Source organism: Amphiprion ocellaris, chromosome 5, assembly GCF_022539595.1.
Source record: "Amphiprion ocellaris isolate individual 3 ecotype Okinawa chromosome 5, ASM2253959v1, whole genome shotgun sequence".
Lineage (NCBI taxonomy): Eukaryota > Metazoa > Chordata > Actinopteri > Pomacentridae > Amphiprion > Amphiprion ocellaris.
This window is the reverse complement of record NC_072770.1, coordinates 32,967,234-32,990,599: the sequence shown is the minus strand read 5'-3', so window position 1 is coordinate 32,990,599 and position 23,366 is coordinate 32,967,234. Positions and strand designations below refer to the sequence as shown.

The 23,366-nt window shown below is 39.7% G+C and overlaps 3 protein-coding genes across 5 annotated transcripts in view; 2 read left to right on the top strand and 1 right to left on the bottom strand.

The window, feature by feature from the left end:
* Positions 1–1,997: 1,997 nt before the first annotated feature.
* On the top strand, positions 1,998–6,311 carry ddit3 (DNA-damage-inducible transcript 3). 2 transcript variants are annotated; one of them, XM_023282925.3, is made up of 4 exons: positions 1,998–2,153; positions 3,585–3,646; positions 4,121–4,329; positions 4,521–6,311. In XM_023282925.3, the coding sequence occupies exons 3-4, from the start codon at positions 4,174–4,176 to the stop codon at positions 5,298–5,300; spliced, it is 936 nt and encodes a 311-aa protein (XP_023138693.1). In that variant the 5' UTR covers positions 1,998–2,153; positions 3,585–3,646; positions 4,121–4,173; the 3' UTR covers positions 5,301–6,311. The 2 variants fall into 2 exon arrangements, with proteins under 2 accessions (XP_023138693.1, XP_054866536.1); XM_055010561.1 differs by lacking the exon at positions 3,585–3,646 and having other exon boundaries at positions 2,022–2,153.
* mars1 (methionyl-tRNA synthetase 1) lies at positions 6,310–23,200 on the bottom strand. 2 transcript variants are annotated; one of them, XM_023282923.3, is made up of 22 exons: positions 22,947–23,200; positions 20,956–21,046; positions 20,223–20,301; positions 19,736–19,867; positions 19,220–19,295; positions 18,883–19,067; positions 17,589–17,698; positions 17,183–17,299; positions 16,596–16,799; positions 14,988–15,189; positions 14,163–14,237; positions 13,729–13,899; positions 13,066–13,161; positions 12,102–12,219; positions 11,678–11,891; positions 10,084–10,215; positions 9,629–9,733; positions 9,067–9,262; positions 8,325–8,396; positions 8,014–8,040; positions 7,608–7,736; positions 6,310–7,047 (listed from the first exon to the last, which is right to left on the bottom strand). In XM_023282923.3, the coding sequence occupies exons 1-22, from the start codon at positions 23,047–23,049 to the stop codon at positions 6,895–6,897; spliced, it is 2,787 nt and encodes a 928-aa protein (XP_023138691.1). In that variant the 5' UTR covers positions 23,050–23,200; the 3' UTR covers positions 6,310–6,894. The 2 variants fall into 2 exon arrangements, with proteins under 2 accessions (XP_023138691.1, XP_023138692.1); XM_023282924.3 differs by lacking the exon at positions 8,014–8,040.
* The window catches only part of arhgap9 (Rho GTPase activating protein 9), a 49,946-nt gene continuing 46,117 nt past the window's right edge, over positions 19,538–23,366 (top strand). The window contains exon 1 of the mRNA XM_055010560.1: positions 19,538–19,637. The gene's annotated coding sequence lies outside the window, so the exon portion shown is untranslated. The remainder of the gene's footprint in view (positions 19,638–23,366) is intronic.

Below are 23,366 nucleotides of genomic sequence, written 5' to 3'. Positions count from 1 at the left end.
CCGTCACTTTTTTTTTTTTTGGTTGTTTTTGTCGCCGTCGCCGCTGTTGTTGTTGTTTACCTTTATAATGGCCAGGATGTTGTACTAACAAACGATGGGACTGTGTGGCACCACGTGTGCGTCTGAGATGGTGACCTTGTTGAACTTTGTGGTTTTAATCCCATGTTACATCCCTACGCTTTTTTAAATAAGAGTTATGTTGCCTGTGTGGTTGTTGATGTATGTTTGTTTTGAATTTTGTTTTGTGAAATCTGATTCTACCTGGAAAATAAAGGGGATTTAAGGGTGTTAATATGTCAGTAGAGACTGCAATGGGTGTGCTGGTGCCACCTATTCCATGATAAACTTCATTAGGGACCCCTTTAGTAAGTCTTTTAATACATATTCAAACAGTTCAGAGGCTGTTTATTAATAAGATTATATAGATTTTGGTGGTGTCATAAACTGCAAGTATAAAAAAAACATTTCCACAGACATCTTATATATTTGTCTATATAAACATGGCAAGTCTTTGTGTTCTAATTGTTGTTTTTTCGCATTTTTAGCAACAATAATTTATTATAACATCCTCATAGAATAACAATTTGATGTAATTTATGTAATTTGTCAGTCTATGTCACTTGTAACATTTCCATATACATCTATATTATAAATACGGCAAGACTGTGTTGCTCAGTGTTTTTTTCCACATGTTTAACAGCAATAACTTATCAAAACATATGTAATCTGTCAGTCTGTATCACTTTCCATTTACATCTCTTATATTTATGTTGTAAACATGGCAAGTCTGTGTGGCTCAGTGTTGTTTTTTCAGCATTTTTTAGCAGCTATAACCCGTCATAACACGCTCATTGAATTATAATGTAATGTCAGTCTATGCCCCTGTTGTAAACTCCAGCTTCATATTGTAGGAATTTATTGAAAATTGCCAAATAAACAAGTCCGTGTTGATGAAATACAAAGAGCCGTATCAAAAAGAGCGCTAGACTGGATAAAAGTTTTTGTTGTTGTTGTTGTTGTCACTGACGAATGAAGAATTCTGCTGAATTTCATCATCAACAGCTGAACATATAGACGGACATCAAAAGGGGGACAGTCTGCTGCTGGATCACACCCAGCACCGCCAGCTCGCGCCACAGACGCTCCGCCGGCCGCGCGTGTGCTTTTCATATCTCGCGGAGCTGCGAGAGAGAGCGCGCGGTACGAAATGAATACGCTGTGCATGTGCGCCCGAACTCTGCGGCATATTACAAATACCCGACAAATAACCGACACCTGTCCTCCACAAACACGCTTAAAGTTTCGAAGGAGGGCAGGTGTATTTCAATCCCCCTGCCTCGGGCTGTCTTGGGGATAAAAGCAGGTGCTCACATCGCCGGTGTCACCGACAGAAACTTTTGACAAACACCTGTAATCAAAACTCAGGTGAAAACCAGCGGATGGCAACACAATTAATAAACACGTCACGAGCAAGTAAGCGCTAAATGGATTGGTTGGATTTTTTTTTTAAACCATGATAAAAAAAAAAAAAAAAAAAAAAAAACAATTCGTAAGAAAATCGATTCAGCTTTTGTGTTCCGGAAACAAACAATTCTTCGACATTAGATATCCATGCATATACGTATATTTTTAGATTTTTGTTAGAGCCAACACTGTTTAATAAAACATGTTCTGATTCTGCTGGTGTTATCCCCAGCTAGAAATTGGTTGCCAAGCATTGCATCATTCCTTTCATGTGACTCCCATACGCCCCAAATTCGTCCTGGCCGTCTTATGACTGCATCACAATTGCTGCTCGTACAAACTATACGGGCTGGAGAGAACGACCAGCTAAACACGCTAGGCCCCGCCCCAGTAGTGATTTCTGGACTCCCTATTGGATGTCGCCAAGGAAAAGATCTTAGCTCCGCTCTTCTGATTGGCCCGTTGGAACGTCAGGCAATCTCGCTCCAGTTAGGTTGCGCTGAAACTACCTTCCCATGCATAGTTCGGTTGGCCTCTCCCTCAATATAAACACCGCCGGGAGTTTCCGTAAAATCACATTCAGCCGTCAAGACTGAACAATGGTTAACATGAGCTATCACCAATTTTTACTAAAATATCTACATACGAATTCAAGACAGTCGAGAAGGCGAGCGAATAAACGAAAGAGGGTAAGCGGACATTCTTGATAGCTTTGGCTGGCAGTTGGTGGTTGTTTTTCGGGTGTTTTAGGGAGTGACTGGCGGCCGCTTTCTTCAAGTGGTCCGCCGTAGTGGAAAGGAAAAGAATGTGCATGTTTTTTGGCAGATATCCCGGTGCCGTTTTTAGAATAGCAGTTGCCTTCATCAGTCACAATTTAATTTAGTTGTTTTTTGTGCGTTGTCCCCTTCGTTCGTCAAGTTGTCAAGCTCACGCGGACTTCTAGCTAGGAAGTTTGGTTGTTTTGGCTGCTGACCGAGTCAAACGTCTCAACACATTTTTGTGGATTTTCTAGTTACGACATACAATACTTACAATTTCATATGCCAGTAAATTTGAACATGTGGAATAGATTTTATGTAACTCCGCACCGTCTGACAGGAATTGCTGGAACTCGTAATTAAACGGCTTTTATTTTTATTTTTTTGACGTTTTAGTTGTTTTCTTTAGATTTTAATGTAATCATTTAGGATAAATGATTACTCCTGAATGGACAGATGCTTTTCTATTATTATTATTTTTTTTTGGTCAACCCACTCTTTTCGTTTCTATGTACGTTTCCTTTTGTTTCGCCCATTCCTACTGCTGGACTTAATATTTCCATGACGTAATTGTCTTGGCTTACAGTGGACATGTAGCCCAACTAAAACAGTAAAAAAAAAACAATAACAACCATATATGTCTATTATTATAAAATAGTTATTTTAGAAAATAACTTTTATTTACCAAACCAAAGTTTTAATGCTCTAATGGCCGCGCTTCTATATAAACTTTAATATTTGACATCAAGATAAAGAGGGTTTCTTTATTCTATGACTTTGTACCTTCCTGTTTATCAATCACATCTTTGCCAAAGCTGGATGTTTATATTTTTTTCATTTGCACACCAGATGAGGCAAGTAGAAATTTCCAATTATATAACAGCGTCATGAGGATGCTTTTGTTTAGTTATCGCTGGTAAAGACATCTGTGAGCAATTAACGAAAACAGACCTGACTGTCAGACCTGCAGAGATTGTTGGATTGCCTCGTCGTTTTTAACCACTTGTTTATTGATCCCAGCGTGTTTTAAGGACCGTAAAAAGCAGGGGGCGCAGTAGAGAACATTTTGGTCTTTGTTTACAATAATTATGTGGTAGGAATTTTATTGGGTTTTTTCCAACCTTTGTTGTTCATTTTATCACTTATTGATATTTTATTTGTTTTGCCCTTATTTTATTTTTCATTATTATCTAAAGCAGACATTAATGTTTCATTTCAGCCATCTTTTGTTCCCAGTTCACGCTTGCCTTGTATTTGCACAAATCATCATTTTGATTCTGAAATCTCAGCAAATTTCAGCTGTCACAAGAAACCTTTTTAACACTTTTTAAGACTAATCTATCAAACACTTCTTTCTTTCAGAATTGTTGGGACAATCTATCTCCAACAAATCTGCAGACTTGATTAAGAGAGACTTTCTAAAGGTAAATTGGCTTTCTTACATTTTCCTCTCTGAATGATACATGCTTATGAAGTTAAATTTGTGATGTGATCTTTTTTCATTTTAATAATAACTTTGTTCTTAAATTGAGTAATCACATTATTATACATATTTTAAAACTTCCCCTTATTAACAATTTTTGGTGCAGTACAGTCATTTCCTCACTTAGTGTCACTGTTATTCCACTTGACAATTAAGTGGATTACACAATACACTGTACTTTGGACAAGCTTGCTTCATCTAGAAGTGAGTGATTATACAGATAAAACCTGTGTTCTTCACAGTTGCGATATTTGCTATCCTTCATTTCTGTAACTGAGACAGTTGAACAGTGATGATAAAAATGAACAAGGTGGGGTTACTGTGACGTGTCAATCATCTAACGTGCAGTTGCTTTGCACCCCTCCCCTTATCTTTTTTCCCCTACCCTCCTGCATCTGGCGGCTGCCCCCATCAGGTCCAGTGTGAACCGTGTGGCCGAGTATCTGTGCGTTGCGACTGATTGGCGAGATGACTGCCGAGTGGCTACACCTGCCCCCGCCGTACCCCCCTGGTGTGGGGCCGTTGTATGGTGCAGAGTTGGAGGCGTGGTATGAGGACCTGCAGGATATTCTGGGCTCCGACACAGGAGGGGCAAAACTGGCACGTGCCCCCACATGCACCGAGGTCAGTAGTTTGAAGAACGCAATGGCTAACACACCCATAATGAGTGTGAGTCTTTCAGTTATTGTATGTTTAGTGTTTCTTCTGTGTATCTTTTTTAAATTTTTGTGAAAAAAATAATTCACATACTAAATGATGTGTAATGATTTATACTATGCGTTGCACATTTTAACATTTACATTTTGTCCTCGTAGAAGGAGCCGGAGTTCCTGGATGTTCTGGAGAGTTGTTCTCTGACATGGCTGACTGACGGAAGCCAGACATGGGGTGAGAGTGTCCAGAGGGCAACGGAAGAGATCCACAGCACCCAGCCTCTGCATCACACCTCATCATCATCTTCCTCCTCTTCCTCTTCCTCCTGCATGAGTCCAGCTGTTGCAGAAGAGCGGCAGGTGGAGGCTGAGAGTGGGAGAAATGGAGACGGTTCGGCAGGAGGTGGCAGTGACTTGCTGCCTCCGGAGTTTTTCGAGTTGCTGAGCGAAGGAGGAGTGGGAATGGTGGATACGAGCGGAGCAGTGATCAGCGGTAGCTATTATTACCACCACCATCAACACCACCAGGCTAATAATGTCCATCCTGCATCTCCCTCAGCCAGTGAGGAGGAACTGCCCTGTGTCCCAGATTCTCCATCTTGCTCCTCCTCAGCTTCCCAGTCACCATCTCAGAATTGTTCTTCTCCCTCTTCACCTGTCTCTTCTCCATCCACCTACCCGTCCTCCCGCCTGGGAAAACGCAAGAGGACCACCAGCGAAAGAGCCACCAGTGCCTTGTCCTCTTTCGCCTCCTCCACACAGCGTTCATCCTACTCGTCTACCAAAAAGAGTCGCAAAGAAAGAGAGCAGGAGAACGAGAGAAAGGTGCAGGAGCTGACGGAGCAGAATGAGCGTTTGAAAGCAGAGATTGAAAGGCTGGGAGAGGAGGTACAGAGGACACGAAGAGCCCTGATAGAGAGACTAGTCAACACCAGGAAATGAGAGGGGGGGAGAGACAGGATGGAAGACAGGAATAAAAGATGACAGGTCCTACAGAATTGGAATAAGCAGTGGTGGGGAAAGGTGTAGTGTGGTGGTTATGAAATGCCTCTTTAGAGAAGAACGGAAACCAAAGATAAATTTTATAAGTGAGTGGATTTTTGGAAAAGACGGAGAGGTAATGATGGCAAGAAGAAGGAAAGTGATGAAAGTCAAGACAAGAAAGGGCACCGGGAGAAAGGGCTGCAACAGCATTGCGGCAAATAAAAAGACACAGCATGTGTAAAGGAGAACAGACAGCTCTAAGTGCAAATCATGCAGTGATTTAGATGAATGTCAGTTTTAAAGAATGCCTAACAAGTTTCATCAAATGGGATCGCACAAATAACAGTTATGAGCATTTGATGATTTGTATGTAGGACAGAAAGGAACTTGATTGAGAGAGTGCATTTCATTGTCATCCATTCCCACCATTTTGCAATAAATTGTAACTCCAATTTTAAGGGCTGCAATCTGGCTAGCAGAGATTATTTGCCCCAATTTGTGGAGAGTTTAGGAGCTCAGGAAAAGTTTGAAAGTGCCCAGTGCAGTGTGAGTATGAGAGAATGATTTTTGTTCTTTTTGGAGGAAAGTTCATACCCTTTTCTTACTTTTGTATAATCCTGGCTTGTGTGTATGTGTATTTAGATACAGCAAGTAGGACCCGGCTATACTTTCTAAGCTGACCTTTTCTATTATTATGGGAATTTGTGGTAGAATTATTGAGGGTTGTTCTACCCTGATTTACTATTTTTATATAATGTTGTAAAATATACAATTGTACTGTAATGGCTTGTACTGTAATAGGCCAACATATCCTCTGTTATTTTCTCACTGTAGTCCCCAAAATTGTTAATCGTAGAATAATATGCATGGCTTTTATCACTGATGGCAACAAATTCATGTATTTTACCGTACCATTCATTTTATCATTCACTGTAATTCCTAATTTACAATAAAAGAAAAAAAAATGTGCATTTTTTGAGTCATGTAATGTTTATTATTTTCTCTTCCTAATTACTTTTGCATGATTTTTTTTTTGGTAGAAAATGGTGTAAAGCAGAGGTAATTGCGGAGGGTGAGGGGGAGGGGATAAACATTTTTCAGTTAAACTTAATCAGTTTATTTTATGGATCCAAAAAGGGTATTTGTAGCGAAAAGCAAAAAAACAATTTTACAGAGGATATAAAAACATCTTTAGATGTGCAACACACCTTCCATCGCTAATATCATATGCTGACTTTATCACAGGGAGAGTATAAAATCAGTTTCTTTTGGTGTAGGGATTTGGAAAAATCCCTCCATTCTGTAGCTGTATTCATTTGACTCTCTCTTTGTGTGTTTTCATTTCCCCGTCGGCCTATCCAGCATTTCATTAGTCCTCAGTGCCAAAACCACATTGTCTTAGATCCTGTCACGGCTTTGCCTTAAGCTAATACCCTCATCTCTCTCATAGTGTACATCTTGTTCCCATTCTCCACTATCATACCTCAACCCATTCTAGTCTTTCCTTCCTCTGACTAACCTCCATCATTTTTGCTTTTCCATTTTTCCCGTCTTATTTCTTCTTCTTGCCCTTCTGAGGTGCAGGTTCAGGGCTCTTCCCTTCAGCAAGAGCCAGCTGTTTCTTAAGGTCCAACAGTTTGGCCACCTCTGCTGTGATCACGGCCTTCTCTGCGTTTTGGGCTTTGAGCGCTCGAACCTTGTCCCCCTGTGATAAACAAGATAGTAGGATTTACTAGATTTCTCACACATTAATTTGTATTTAATCAAACACTGAGCGGAAGTTTAATTTTGAAATAGCAAGCATTTCACTAAGGCGGCAATCACCGAATTTGGAATTTTACGATTCCGTATTGAGAAATAAACATTTGTCTCTAAAATATTTCACGGCGGCATTTCTAGTAGAAATTATAAAGTACAATTAAAAGAAAATTAGGTTGTACATAAAGCAATTTTAATAAATTAGAAACCAACAAATTAAAATATTTTTCAAAAAGGAAATACTTGATGAAAAGTAGCATTGAAAATTAGCCGCTATTCAGTTCTTCAGTAGTTTGATGTGCATGTGTGTTCACGTTATGAAAAGAATGTTCTCGTTCTCCACGGAAGATAGTATCCGCATCGTTATCCTGTTATAAATGGACTATTTAAGAGAAAAAATAGCACAATTAAAATTATGTTATTGAAAGCAATTTAATTTACAGTGCCGTTCTAATGAGATATTATTAATTCTAAAATGGGTTAAAATGTAAGAACTAGTGAACTAACCTGCTCAGCCACAGCCTGTGTGAGCTGCTTGGCTTTCTCCGGGTCCACTCCGTTAACCGTCACCACCTCAACAGCAGCAGCAGGAGCTGGCACAGCAGCCGGCTGAGTGCTGGCAGCGCTCTGTGGTGTCTTATGAAGGTGGAAACACACAGACGAAAACGTTTGAATTTCAGGCGCTTTGGTGGTTATTATTTCTACAGATTACTCATCACTCAAAATGTCAAGGGGATTTTATGAGTCACTAAGTGTGAATGGACACTGCATCACATTGGACACACGGAGATGAGTGAAAATTCAATATATGAGGATGTTTAATTCGCTGCTAGGGTTAGTGAAGGCATGCGGTAATCAAGACTGACACAGCAGCACCAGAGTGGACTGACTCTTCACAAACATCACTCAATACCTTCTCTTTAGATGGTTCATCTTCAGGCTAGAGGCAAAAAGGTTTAAAGAGGGATTATTTTTATCTATATGGTGGATGCTTGATACATAATTTAAACATTTACAGTGTGTTTGCTCTGTATCGTGTTTTAAGAAGTAGGCACTTCAAATCAAATACAAATCTTTATTTATGACGACAGTCTGACAGACCCGTGAACAGCTATGCATTATCAATTCTTTCTTATTTCATTATTCATCAATGGTGAATGTATATTACTACCAGACCTGACTGAACTCATGCACAGACCATTAGGCATCATAAACATCAAATACCTGCTGTCCACCAAATCTTTTCTTCAAAGCCTCAATCTGGTCTGCCTCCAGTTTCTGGAACAACGGACTGACCTGGGAATAAAACGGGTTGGCAGAGGCAATAAGAGGTAAAAATTAAAAATATATATATGCAGGAATTTTCAAAAAGTTTGCAATTGTCAATCTAGCCCAAGGCCAGCATCACTGAAAATTTAACCTGGAGGCTTTGTGCTCATCTTTGAACAAAGAGGATTATGCAAGTAAGTAAGTAGATAACTATATATGAGAGAATTTGCAGAGATTCTATGATGATCGCCACCTTTAAATGAAACATTAGACTGGTAACAAAGGGCATAATTTGTCAGAGAAGGTGTGCGTGTAGACTTTGTGTGACATTTGGTAGATCCAGTGTCTTGGTCCTTGTTTGGAGACCACATCCCCAGATCATGATAGCGTTGGTGTTCGAATGCAGCGTTGGCAGGCTGCTGCACACACATGTCACCATAATTAGACCTGAAGGGACAAGTGGCCTGAGAGAAACTTGCTACTTGCTCGAAGGCTAAACCCTTCAAACGCCATCTAGGCTATTATTCTTACGTGTGTGTATGTGTGTGTTAACAAAACTACAATGTCCTCAAGAGTACTGAAATATTGACAGACTGTTGCATCCTCATTGTATCACCCAGCGTCAACCTACCTTAGACAGGTTTGTGTTTCTGCAAATACGCGAGCTATGTGTATTACATGTCCAGGTCATACTTACAGTGCCAATGCGATGGCCGGCACAAAGGGAACAGACAAAGGTGCCATTGCCTTGCAACATGGTACTGACGCAGGATTGCGGGGCATTGAGTTGATTCCTGATGGTTTGGCTGACTTCTGGCATATAAGGCATGAGCATCACTGACAGCAAGCAGGCGATATTCACAGACACACCAGTCACGGTGCCTGCACGCTGCCTGAAGAGAGCAAACAGATTAATTAGTCAGACACATTGTGAATCTACATGTTTTGGTTAAGCTTAGAATGGACAGAATTTAGATCTTAATTAGTGCTCATTTACATCAATATATGCGCAGATATTTCCTTCTTCTAAGAACTGATCTTATAAACGTAATCTGCGCAAAACTAAATGAACTTTACCTGCACTAAGAGATACATGACTGTGAATAAATAAGTCCTTTTTCAAAAGATCAGCGTTCCGTTTCGATGTAAAATGAGACTTTGACACATTTGAAACACATGCGACTTTCATACAAGATTTATCTATCTTGTATGAAACTACAGATATACAGATTGTGTCTAGCTGGTCAAGACAGTCTCACCTTTCTGTGTCTCCTCCCTTGATGTTCTTCCACGGTTCATTGACCTGAATGTACTGGTTGCCATGACGAGAAATGTTCAGGATGTGTTTCAGGGCATCGCGGATTCTGGTGAAACATTTTAGAGAAATTGATAGTAGCATGACAACAACAGTAGATGGATATTAATCAAAATGAGGAGCATTTTACAAACGCAGCCCATGATAAAATATCTATTTCAGTATCACCACAAATAAGGCTTAACCTGACGACACAATTGCCAGTGTAACACTAGTAATATAAACTTTGTCTCATAAAGTACATGTACAATTATTAATGTTAAATCACTGAATTAAACAAGTTAAATACTAGCAGAACTTTACTTCCTAAAGGTCATTTTAATTAACCAGACATGTGTAAATCACAACAGCATCACTTCATAATTGCTTTTGACAGATATGTGATTCTACTGGTCTTACTTGACTTTGTCCATGAGCTGGATATACTGCTGCAGCTCCCAGCCCACCAGAGCCAGGAGCTTCTTATCTTCCTGCTGTAGCTCCATCACAGGCACACAACCCTCAAAGAACTTAGTGACAAACATGCCGGCTCTGGAGGAGAGAGGGAGAGAAGGGTTTGTATAAAAGAGATTTTAAAAAATAAATAAATAAAAAATGGGGGTCAGAGAAAAATGCTGGAACGGAAAGAGGCGGGCATCGAGAGAAACAGGGAGAGAGAGTGAGAGCAAAGCGAGCGTAGGGCATGTTACTTGACTTGCTAATTGTTTATAAATTATAGATTTTGTTGCCATATGTAATACAGCACTCTGCTCTGTGCACGGCATCGAGCCACGCCACAGCTCCTTGTTTGCCTCTAAATTGTAGCTGCTGTCTGGAACAAGTAATTTTTCACATGAGTTTTATGTGTACATCAGGAGGATGCTCATAGTGAGAAAGTTTTTGTCATGTCTGATGCAACACACTGTTGTATATTTTACACATCTCTCAGCCTCTGAGGAAAGGCTGCCAGACCAAAATGTTTTCACAGGAACGTCAAATTCACAACGAACCATGATTTTGATGTGTGAGCATGAACTTCACGTGACCTTAATTTGTTGAGTCCTCTAATTAGTGAAGCTGTCAATCCCTGTGTTTTTTTTCATCGTGGGAAAATAGGTGACTATTCCTACAGTCAAAATGACAATTAATTTAATCACTAAAGTAGTGCTTTTTCTGGTAAATATTAAGCAAGGATTTACACATTTTGGTTTGTCTAGCTGATTATTTGTGAAAGCGTCATCAAAAAGCATTGACCAAACAGCAATTAGAGGGAACACTGCAGCCCAGAATCATCTGTAAGTCTTGAAAAAAAAAAAAAAAAAATGGGTACAAGATGGACACACTGTCACTAATGATGTAGTGATTCAAGGATTGGATCCAGGCAGGGACACAATTTCTTTTCTGAAGCAGAATACTTTCTACCTCCAACACCTTAGGCTGGATGCAATCTACAAGATATTTTTGAACCAATTAGGCATCAGCGTCGCTGCCCGAGACCAATTTTGAAGATCAAGGTACTTTGAAAAAAAGCTGCTGAGAAAAATCTTTGATGTAGGATTTAACCCTGATCTTATAAAAATCATTTGAGGCAATGTAATTGGGGCTAAATTACGCCATCCCAAACAAATTTAGAAAACTAGGGTGAACCTCTTGTAATAGTTGGTGCCGTAACAGACTTTTTCCAATGAGTACAACTATCTGAAAACTTAGTTGTTAATTGGACTGGATGACATTTTTGCTGTGAATTTAGTTTTTGAGTGAAACATACATACAAAATATGAGTAGCCTGATCTGAATTACATCATTTTTCATTTCAAGTGACTGATATAAACTAATCATAACAATTACAATAACGTGATAATGTGACAAATTCAGGAAACAAATATAATTTGCGGACACCGGTGAATGTCATATTCTGAAGCAGTTTTTTTCTGACAAAGAGAGTAAACTGTAACATTCGCAAATCAAATGGAGTAAGTAGGAATTCATTATAACACATATGACTATTACCAACCTGTTGATGAAGTTGCCCAGGTTATTGAGAAGCTCAGAGTTGTTCTTCAGAGCCATGTCAGCCCAAGAGAAAGCGGAGTCCTGTCCTTCTGGACGCACATACAGGAGGTAGAACCGCCACACGTCGGCTGGGATGCCTGTGTCCTTTGCCATGTCTCCAAACACACCCACACCACGGCTCTTGGAGAACTTTGTGTCCTCGTAATTCAGATATTCTAAGGAGATGGGAAAGCACAGGTTACGTCGAGAGTCTTATACTCGGCAAAATACATAATTATTGAGCGAGCAATGCAGCATTTGTGTACCAACAAAGTGTTTTTATAACCTTTTCAAGCATCTGCTGTGAACCCAAAAGCCAGTCCGATAATCTATCACATAAATAATTAATCAACTGAGGAAATCAGTCAGTTGTAATAAGTGCTTACCGGTAGCAACAAGGTGGCTGACTAGAGTGTAGTTGTCCTGGGCTCCCAGTAGGGAGCAGGGGAACACCACGCTGTGGAATGGCACATTGTCTTTGGCCATGAAGTTGTACAGCTCCACCTGGTGGCACAGACACAACACCACACTGTGAGGATGACATCATATTAGATCATCATGAGATCATCCAGTTCAAAGAGGACTTATCTGCTCTCCCCAACCCCCATCTCTCTCTCTCTGCAAATACAGGGCATCACACACTCATAACGGGGAGCTCAATCCTGGGGTTTTAGATGGAGAGCAATGAGATGAGTCAGTTAGAGTGAAGAAGATAGTGATGCTTATGAGAAAAACATCAGATTTTCTTCATACATATATATTTTTTAGATAGAACAGATTTTAGGTCAGTTGAGACCATATGTAAATGTGCAAGTTCGCTATTCACCAGTGGCTTTCTGTTTGACACTAGCTGCTTTATGTGTGGGAAGCTGTGTGAGCAGTGCCCTTAAAATAACAAACTCAAGATCACACACAAAATGTCAAATGGTTCCCCTTTTTAAGCAAACTGGAGGATAGTTTTACAAATCACAAAAAGCTAGAAAACCTTGGGTAATATGATCATGTTGAGATTTGTATTTCAGAAGGGAGGAATCTTGAAAAATCATATTGGCCAATAGTGTACTATCTTCACTACATTCTACTATGTACACACTGTAGCTATGGGTATAAAATGGAATGCTAAATTCATTCATAATCAAAGAGGTTATGTCTCTCTCTGTTTCACATCAGGGTTATATGGGGCTGGGAATTACACTCTGTTCCAATGGAGGGTGAAAAAGACCAGATGGGGCAATGAAAAAAGCAATCAGACCCATTCTGTGATGAAAAGAGGACAAAATCTGTGCCAGGCTTGTGCATCAGTACTCTGTATGGCTCATAAAGTCTGACAATGTGTGCTGGGAGTGGTACCTGATGAGGATTCTTCCACCACTTTTCCCATTCGTCGGTGTAGTTGGCAGTAATGGACAGATAACCAATGGGGGCGTCAAACCACACATAGAACACCTGCAGAGGCAGAAAGAGCATTTTGACTGAGAGCGTCTTTTTTCTTTGGTATAGAAAGTAATTATGAATGACAAACATTAGGAGGACTGAATTATCAAAATGCACAAAGGCATTGACACAAAAACAAAAAAAAAGACAGATGTGTCTTCAGTCAAATTTCCTCATGCATTAGAGTGTGGAAGAAAGTTTCAGAACTGTTTACTAAAACAAGTGATCAGTGTCAAAACATGCTTAGACAAGCCAGAGCTAAAAGGTCTCCCAGTGAGGTTTAAGTGTGCTATTAGGTATCGTTAGTCAGTGCAGCATTTGTAAGCAGCTAATGAAGTGTGTAGTCATTTTTGATGTTTCATTAGCAATATGATCGAAGATATTAAATATTTGCATTCATTACCTCGTCCAGCTGGCATACTAGAGAGGTTACGTTATGTTTCAATAAAGAAGGGTAATCGAGTGGAGTAAGCATCTCTCTCAGTGTATGCAACCCAGACTAAAGGCACACAAATGCTATTTAATCGCTACATCTGCAATGTGAAAAAATATATTCTATTACATGTTACAATAGCAGACCTTCTCTTTAAAGTCAGGGTGAGGTACAGGCGTGCCCCACAGCAGGTCCCTGGTGATGCAGCGAGGTTTAAGTCCATCTCTTAGCCAGGAGCGAGTGATTTGTTTGGCGTTTGTTGTCCAATCTCCTGTGCTGGTTGATTTCTCCAGCCACTGCTCCAACTGAGTTTCTAACTACGTGAGACAAAGAGGGAAAAGGAAAATGCTAACAAAAAACACTTGGTGTCTTAACTCTAAACCGCAGCTTAAGAAAGAGTAAAGCCGTTTATATAATAAAATTACCAGAGGGATAACTGTTTTCCACAAGCTGTCTTTGAACGCTACCTTAAACTTACTAAACTGGATTACTCTGTCTCTATCCCTGTGACCAAAGAAGCAGCATATAACTTGTAAAATGAACAACCCAGGGCATTGCAGAGCAGTGTGAAAAATCATACCTTTGGCAGGTCCAGGAAAAGATGTTTGGAGGAGCGGATGACAGGAGTCTGCCTGCAGACCTTACACTGAGGTTCCTGGAGGGGACAGGTGTCAACAATGATCACTACTGATTAAGGGAAAAACTTACCCCGACTTATAACTTAAATTTGCCATTTTGCTAAGAATTTGTTTTTCCATGTAAGCAAAAGCAACATAAAGAGTAATTTGGCAAACAGTGGGCTATTGTGGCAGCCTCCCCAATTAACGAGAAAGTCTTTTTACATTCACAGTTCTGCACCAAACTAGAAAATATATTTCTGTACAAGAAGCACAGATGTCTTCTCAGCAGCAGCTTGGACATACAGAAACGTGCTTCTGCTCCAGTAAGTGATACATTTTGAATACATGTTGCAGCTGCCATCACAGACCCTATTCCACAAGTAGAAGCAGAGTATTTCTCCCTTAATATACAGTTTTCAAGAAAGAATACAAATGATGTAGACATTTCTGCAAGTTAAATCTTTTCAGACCTCTTTAATACTACATAGAACACACTTGATAACCTGTTTGAGAAAAAAAGATTCACTTAACCCAGTTTCACTTTTTTAAAGGAAGGTATATAGGTGTCCGACAGGCGCAACCATATACATTTTAGAAAAAATTGATTTTAGAACATTATCGCCTACACATGACTTTTCAAGAACTGAAGATACCTTGTGATATTCCAGTTTCTACCGGCATCATTTTATTTACAGTCATCAATAGCAATAAGAGATGGATTGAGATGAGACTCCCCTTTACCCCAATGATCACTTCAGATCTACAGTATGATCCTCTAAACTCACCCTGAGCTCCACAGCATTGATGAGCCGCCCACACTTGTCACACTGATCGCCACGAGCTTCTGGGTATTTGCAGTGCGGACAGATGCCTTCTACGAAGCGGTCAGCCAGGAAACGCTGACATTGTTCACAGCGTAGTTGCTCAACTGTGTCTTCTACAAGAAAACCATTCTTGTGGAGTCGCCAGAAAATATCCTGAGCTATCCTGAAAACAGTAACAGAGGAAAAAAGCGACGGAAAGATTCATTGGGGGTTGTGCCCGTGATGCAAAAAAAGACCTTAGCCTTGTGCTAAACGTGTACAAATGACACAAATGAGTTTTCTTAAGTAGGGACTAACCAGCCGTTATAACTTGATGACAGTTTTGCCTTCCAACTTCGACTGGCAGTGTTTTACTATTTTGATGAGAAAATGATGTAAACTTTCTGGGTCAATATAGCAAATAGAAAATAAAGGATTAGACTTAAAAAAAAAAGAAGTTTGGGGGAAGAGAGTTTGCATTATTGATTTCATAAGAAAAATATGAAGCAAAACGGTATGTTAAAACAAAACTGATGGTAATCTTCGGTTGTGGGTTTGTGAATCTAAAATCAAAGGCCTAACCTCCAAAGTACTCCTCACAAATCAGGTCAAAAGTCTTTAATCTGTCGACTGTTTTCATTTCTCAAAGAACATGGTGCTGGTGCATGGTGTTTGATGCCTTTTATGTTGTACGTTATCAAAGCAAAGGCCCAAAAACAAGAGTTTTTATCTATGTAATCCTTTTCAACGTACAAGCAGTAAGATTTAGATCTAATCTTTAATGAAAAAACTGATTTACTTTTGTATCCCATTTCCCATTTTAAGTAGGTAAACTCAGCAACACCATTTCCATGCACACACTGCCAAAGAAATCTAACCCTCTCCATTACTTTCTTCACTTGAATAATTGCTAAGAGCAGCAATCTATAATACTGCAACAACAAACTGATACTTTACAAAGAACGTCCAATTTATTTTTCATTGACTTACTCTGTCAATACCTTCTGATTTGACAGACTTTTTAAGGAGTTTAGTTTTAAAAGTGATACTGCTTCTTAAATAACTCCATTTTTAGTCATTTACTATGAAGTGGAGTCTCACTTGACAATCTTCCACACTTTGATTTATCTGACATGAGTTGTGCCAGTGTTTTACTATGATTGTATTTCTAGACATGTCAAAGCTTAACTACAAAGTTAAAACTAATATTTTTAAACAGGATTTATTTGGTAAACCGCTGGAAAGCTAACAGTAGTAACTTATGTCCAATGATCCCGCTCCGTAATCTCTGAGATTATGTACAGCAGAATGTATAGTTGAAAGGGCTGGCTGTCCACATTTGCATGTATGGCAAGATTATGCTAATCCTATGTTATGTAATTTTATAGAAAGTACAAAATAATCATATGGAAATATGTTGGTCCTTTCCTTCCACATCCCATCCAAAAAATGACAGGACCTGGCTCTTGAAGTCAGAGATTTATCTATTTAAAGACTGCTTGTTGAAAGATAACCCTTGTCTTTAACTACTGAAATAACAGTTGATTAAAATTTTGTCACTGATGGCCCTAAACAGGCCAACTCACTTACTCTGTCTGCTTCTCTGTAGTGGTTCTACCGAAAAAGTCGAAGTCAATTTGGAACCATTTGTAGATGCTGGAATGGACAGCGTGGTACTTGTCACAGATCAGCTGTGGTGTCAGTCCCTCCTCTCTGGCCTTGTTCTCTGTGGCTGTGCCATACTCATCTGTGCCACACACAAACAACAGGTTCCAGCCTCGCAGGCGTCCATACCTAAGGGAAGTAGATTGATAGAAGGATTAAGTGGTGCAGGAGTTAAAACATGAAGACGATGAACTGATGCAGATGAACTGAGAAAGAAATGAAAGCTACTGAGAACAAAAGAAAGACTGAGGATAGGGTGGATAATGAGAGACTGGATAACCTCTTAGTGAGGTAGATTATGATGGACAGCTATCATTGTAATATTCAGAAGGCTGTATGTACATGCTTCTACATTACAGATGTACATGATTTCTATATTTAAATTTTTCCAGAATATAAAGATGTGTGTGTAATTACTGTTAGACACAACATTTTGTTCAGTATTAACAGTATTTTCCTAATCTAATGTGCACTGTACACAGAAAAGAGAGAATGCAAGAATAGATTCCTACCTGGAGAAGACATCAGCACTGAGGACGCAGCCAATGATGTTACCCAAGTGGGGGACATTGTTGACATAAGGCAAGGCACTGGTCACCAGGATGTTTCGTTTGCCCTCCTGTGGCAAACTGAATTTAAAAAGTAGAAATAAAAATTAAAAATACAGAACTGAATCAGCATTATGCATCTCAGCATTCACCTCACTATAATACTGGATGATGATTTCACAAAATACATTTTAAGAAGGTGAGTGTCATCAGGTTGATTTACGTGGTGGTGTTGTTCTGACTGTACATGAAGGTTTCTGGATAACATCCTAAAGGACAATACTCGGTACACATATTTTCCCCACAAGTACCTCTAACCAGGAGTATCTGCTTATTGACTAGACTGGAAAAAGGTCCTTTTACTACTTACATGGGGTGTTGTCTGTCTGTAGCCAGAGGGCTGGTGCTCAGACCCTTACTCCAATTGAGAATAGCTGCTTCCAATTCCTCCTCTGAAAAAGCACGCTCACCTTCCTCACCCTAAACAAATGTAGAGATATAGAGAACCTTCAATGAGGTTTTAAACCAACTAAGAGGACAACAACATCTAAATGCATGATGTGAGAACCCGGACGAACATCAAATGAACTGCAGACCTCACCGGCCTCAGTTAAGGTCCGTCTACATGATTCCACAGTAAAGAAGACATGGGAGAGTTGCAAGGTGCAAACCACTCCTGACCGAAAAAGAACATAAAGGTTCGTCTGGCATGTGCAAAAAAATATCTGGAGGAGCCTGAAGACTTTTGGAACAACATCCTGTGGACTGACGAGTCAAAGGAGGAACTTTTTAGAAGACATGAGTCCAGCTATGTCTGGTGTAAAGCTAATACTGCATTCCACAAGAAGTACATGATGCCAGCAGTGAAACATGGTGGTGGTAGTGTGATGGTTTGGGGCTGCTTTGTTTCAACAGGACCTGGACGACTTGTCGTAATTGATGGAGCCATGAATTTTGCTTTCTATCAGAAAATCCTCCTGGAGAATATCCACCATCAGTTAATGACCTAAAGCTCAACACAAATGGTTTTAGCAGCATGACAATGACCCAAAGCACACAAGCAAGTCCTCCACTGAATGGCTCAAATCGAACAAAATTATGGTTTTGTAGTGACCGAGTCAAAGTCCGGACTTGAATCAACTTGAAATGCAGTGGCAAGACCTTAAAAGGACAGTTTAGGCTTGGAAACCATCTAATATGGGTGAATTTTATTCTGCAGAGAATAGTGGACCAAAATTCCTCGATGGTGATGTACAAGACTGATCACAAGCTGAAACAAACATTTGACAACAGTTGTTGCTGCCAAGTATGGACCAAGCAGTTACTAGGTTTAGGTGGGCAATTACTTTTTCACAGAGGTGATATAGGTTTTCAGTAATTCTTCAATAAATCATAATTTTAAAAATAGCATTTTGTGTTTTGTGGGTTATCTCTGTATAATGTTCAATAAATAAAAATGTTAGTTTGATGATCTGGAACATTTAAGTGTGGCAAACATTCAAAAATAGAAGACTTCTGTGGCGGGCAAATACTCTTGCATGGCACTGTACATGTTTCCTGAGGCATATGCACAAATCACGTTAGGTTCTGAAGCTCTTTCCAGTCGATACTGTTCAGTAAGAGAGCTTCAAGTCTAATAGTTATGCTGATAATCTGGCAGATACCTCAATGGGGTTGCAGTTGCACGGCTGCGTGTTTCTGCCCTGGCTGCTCTGAGGGGCAGGCTGTCTCTGCATGTAACTCTTCATGCCCTGCAGGCCTTTTCCCTGCAGCACTTTCTGAGCAGCAGACAGGCAACTATGTATAGAAGCCACACGATCGAACCAACCATTCACAGATTTGTGTTCACCTGTAAAAGAGACAGGGAAATGGAAAAGGAGAGACAAGAGGGAAAAAATCAAAAAGGAAGGCAAAAGGTCACAGAAAGGATCATATAGGCCTATATATAAACAATTTAAGCACAGCTAATGACAAAGAATTTTAAAATGAATTTGTACTCACCCAATGCTTGTGAAGAGTCAGATAAAACCGGGTACAGTGCGGCCCACAAAACAACATCAGCAACTGAAACAGCTTCCTGAAACATAACACAGCTTAATTAAAATATTATTGTAAGCTATTTCTAAATTTGCATGTTCAAAAAACCCTAAACAGAGCAGAGGACTGATCTATACAAGGCCTTGTAACTTTTACGTAAAGCTCAATTGTGAGGACTAGTTGCAACATGACTGGAAGTGTATGTACAGCTGTGACTACCTGTGTGTTTACCACCGTTTTTCTTTAGTTTCACACAGACAAATGTTACCAGAGGAGCGAGGTGTGGCATAGCAAAGGTGCACAGCTAAGCTCAGCTAAACTTCAAGAGACATGATGAACTTTTGCTGTATTGATTTTACTACAACCACCTGAAAGGACCTTGGTGAGTGGTACTTTTGTCTTTATCTTCTTAATGTATTAACACTATATATAGCAACTAAACACTGACAAATAAAACTGCTGAACATGTGGATACTGTACCCCAGTTAAATATGGCATGCCACCCTTGCTCAAGCTTTGGTCCAAGAACTTTAGGGGACCCTGGAGGACTGTGGACACCTCTGATCCTTTTCCCTGCAGCACTGCCATGTAAAGAGCCTGTAGCAGTGCAGGCTGAGCAAATAAGACAAAAACAGAGGTTAATTAGAATTGACCAAATGACATCAGATCAAGCAGTAAACCAACACAGTGTGACTGAGTTCAACAATACATTTCCTTAAATCCTATACAGACAATTGAGACACGTGTCCTAGCACTGGTTTCTGTACATTGTTCTTTGGAGAAAAGAAGTTTTGATCATTTATCTGCATCGATTAATGTCCATGTGGTTAAATTAAGCACAGCCAGATGATTGTGCACAACAGAATTTACAGAAGCATTAATTGCAACCATATTTCTCAAATTGATTCAGTGTTTTGTAAAACAGATCCAACAAACGACAGGGTTGATTTAGTTATGTAGAGCTTACCTGAAGATCTGTAGCCTCCCATTCAAGCCACTGGTTGCAAAACTCACTGCATTCTTGTCCACTTACTTCAAATAGATATCTAAGGTGTAACAGTAGGAAATCCAGTCAAATACTTTCAGCTCACTCAGCATGAAAACAATCTGTGCTCAACAAAAATTATTTGCAACATGTATGCACCATCCTCAAGAGATAGACACAGCGTATCTCCAAATTTAGCTGCAGTGTAAAAGAATTTTAAATCTTAGCAATATGTTTTATTGATGAAATGTTTTTGCACAATTTTTACGACTGGCCTTAGTTTAAAATATAATCATGGCATAATCATACAAATACATTTCCAGAACTCTCTGTTTCATGCATATGTCATTGCAATTTTAAAAGGGTTAAAGAATGTGATCTCCCAAAGTGCAAAATCTCTGTTGGTATTTAGCCAAGCACATAGCTTTGCTTTTATTTACTCAATATTTGAGATATTGATCTTGAAGGTTTCTCGTATAATATGAAGGAAATTTATTTTGCTGGGCTGACAGTAATAAAAAACGCAAGAGACTAAAGCTAAAGCTATCTAGGAAGTCAGCAAAAATAGTTTTTGTTCTTGACATGACTCTTTAAGATTTCATACATCTCAAAAATTAAACAGGGGCAGTGATTACAAGCAACAACATTCATGTCAAATTATCGCTGTGATTCATAAAAAGCAAGGAAGAAGGAGGACTATGTATGGTGTACTGACCGGCAGATGGCATTGGAGCTGAAAAGGTGTAGCCCAGTGGGCAGGAGCAGGGCTGGCAAAGTTGGACGGCTAAGAAACGGCACCACTCTCTCTGAAAAAAATACCAAAACAAACAAACAAAAAAAACAAACAAACAAGATAACAAGCTTGGTTAGATAATGCCAAATAAATTCACACAACAGTAGATAAACAAATTGTCGGACAAGTTCAACTGGTTCTCTTTTGTCTATTAAGTCTAGTTGGAACAACACAATCTTGGCAGCAAGTTTTATGATGACTCAAGAATTCAGTATTTTTTAGAAGCAAAAAATACAGCAGGCATTTTACTACATTCACCTTAACAAATTAGTAAGAAATTACAATTTGCATAAAACAGCATATCAATGGCCAAAAATAAAGCTTTGTCATGTCAGTTCTATCAGCACAGTTGTATACCATTCAAGAGATTTTTCAGCAGAGTGACTTGCATGATTCATGTACTTCAGTAGTACAATTTGTTACTCATCCCCCATCCAGTTCATATGTGTGCATTTCTGAGTACAGCTTGTTCATTTACGCACAGTGGCTGCATCCCAGATGGTCCTGGTTATTCATCCCTGTGATCCAGCTCCCAAGAAAGGACTAGCACACATCTGGGACCGGGCCACCACTATAGAACTGGGATGTATTACCATTTTATTAGAATCTAATTCCTTTCCATCGTATCCAGATGATAGAAGATCATCTGGATAATAAAGAACCTCAGAGAGTAATAAAGTAGTAGTCCTTTAGTACAGGGTAAACTAGATGCAAAACAAAATACACTGCATTGAACGCATTGCTGAACTTTGCCCAGGCAGATTTCTAGAATTAAACAGGCTCTCTTTTGAAAACATTAACAACTATGAGTCAGAACTGCAAATGCCAAATTAGTCATTAGCTTTCCAGGAGAGAGGCGTAATTTTGTTGAAATCTGAATCAAGAAAATCAAAAACCGCATTCAGTCTGGGTAAATTCACATAGCCAACTTGGATTTGGGACTCTGTGCAATTTAGCCAGGCATTTATTTTGGTTCAAACACGATATCAGGTTTCTGGGTATCCATTAATTTTTTCTGCTGGGTTCAGCCTGACCTGTCTGGCAGAAATTACACTGTCTATGTGGCATGCCAGATAAGATATTTACCTGAGATTGTTGGCAGGTTCAGATCCACCTCAGTAGTTAGAACAAATATTTGTAATTTACAACAAACAAGCAAACAGGTGAGCTGACTAAAGACAATGATGTTTGAAGATAAGGAGTAATGCAAAAGGTATTGTGCAAAACGTACCACGTATATGGGCGTCACTATTTATCGCTCAACTTGCAATTCCACAGAATTGTGTTTACATATAGTGTTGTTGTTTTTTTAAGATAAACAAGGACAGATAAAGATAATTCAGTTGGCTGACTGAAATAAACCAGTCATGCTTCTGGATCTACTTCTGGATGTCATTTATCATATTTTTTTCTTCTGTATAAAAGTCTGAAAGCACAAATAATCACAACTAGAACAGTCACGTTGTTAATTTTAAGGTATTGGATTAAATATAACTACAAATTCAGACTGTAACTCAACAGAAATGCAACCACACTGTGATAATGGGGTAAACTGTACCTGTAGCTTTGTACCGCTAAACAAAGACAACATGAAGCTGCACAAACAAACACTACTAAAGCAAGACAAACAAAGCAATGATGTGCAGTAAGAGTCTTTTCTAGCCGCTTCTCAGATACAGAAACTGTTCACTCCATTCATTGTGGCTGACACTGACAGGCAGATGTCACTTGCTGAGAGCTAAATACGCAGCTAGCTTAGCGTTACACAGCAACAACCGTCCGTTAAAGCACAAATTCAGCTCAGACTTGACCAGACGACATGTAATGGGCAGCCAGTACCAAACTTAAGTCGTTACCAGCGGGAACTGCAGTTAAATTAACACCGTCAAGTTCAGCTAACCATGCTTTCTTACCTTCGTGGTTGACATATTGGACGCTACACTGAACTCCTGTCACTTCTAAAGCAGCTAACACCTTCAGGCAGTGCGGGTTGCCTTCACTGACGAACAGCTCCATGGTGCCGGTGGTGGTTCCTCCGCTATAAGGCTGGGGGTTTGCTTTAATAATGGCGATTTTTGTAACTTTAAAGCGAGACAAGTAACCGCTGATAGTAAGTTTACCGGGGAGTGCTGTCCACGCTGATGCAAACACTGTTGGCTCTTACAAAAATGGCGGACGTGTAGTTTTGCGTCAGCCGCTGTGTCGCTCAGAGAAACGGTAGCTGTCTGCTTAGAGGACTACATCTCCCATAAACCTTTTCCTCAAGCAGCCCGTTGACACACGTGCGGCCTGCTTGTTCTGATTGATAATACAGCACCAGTGGGCGGGATCGG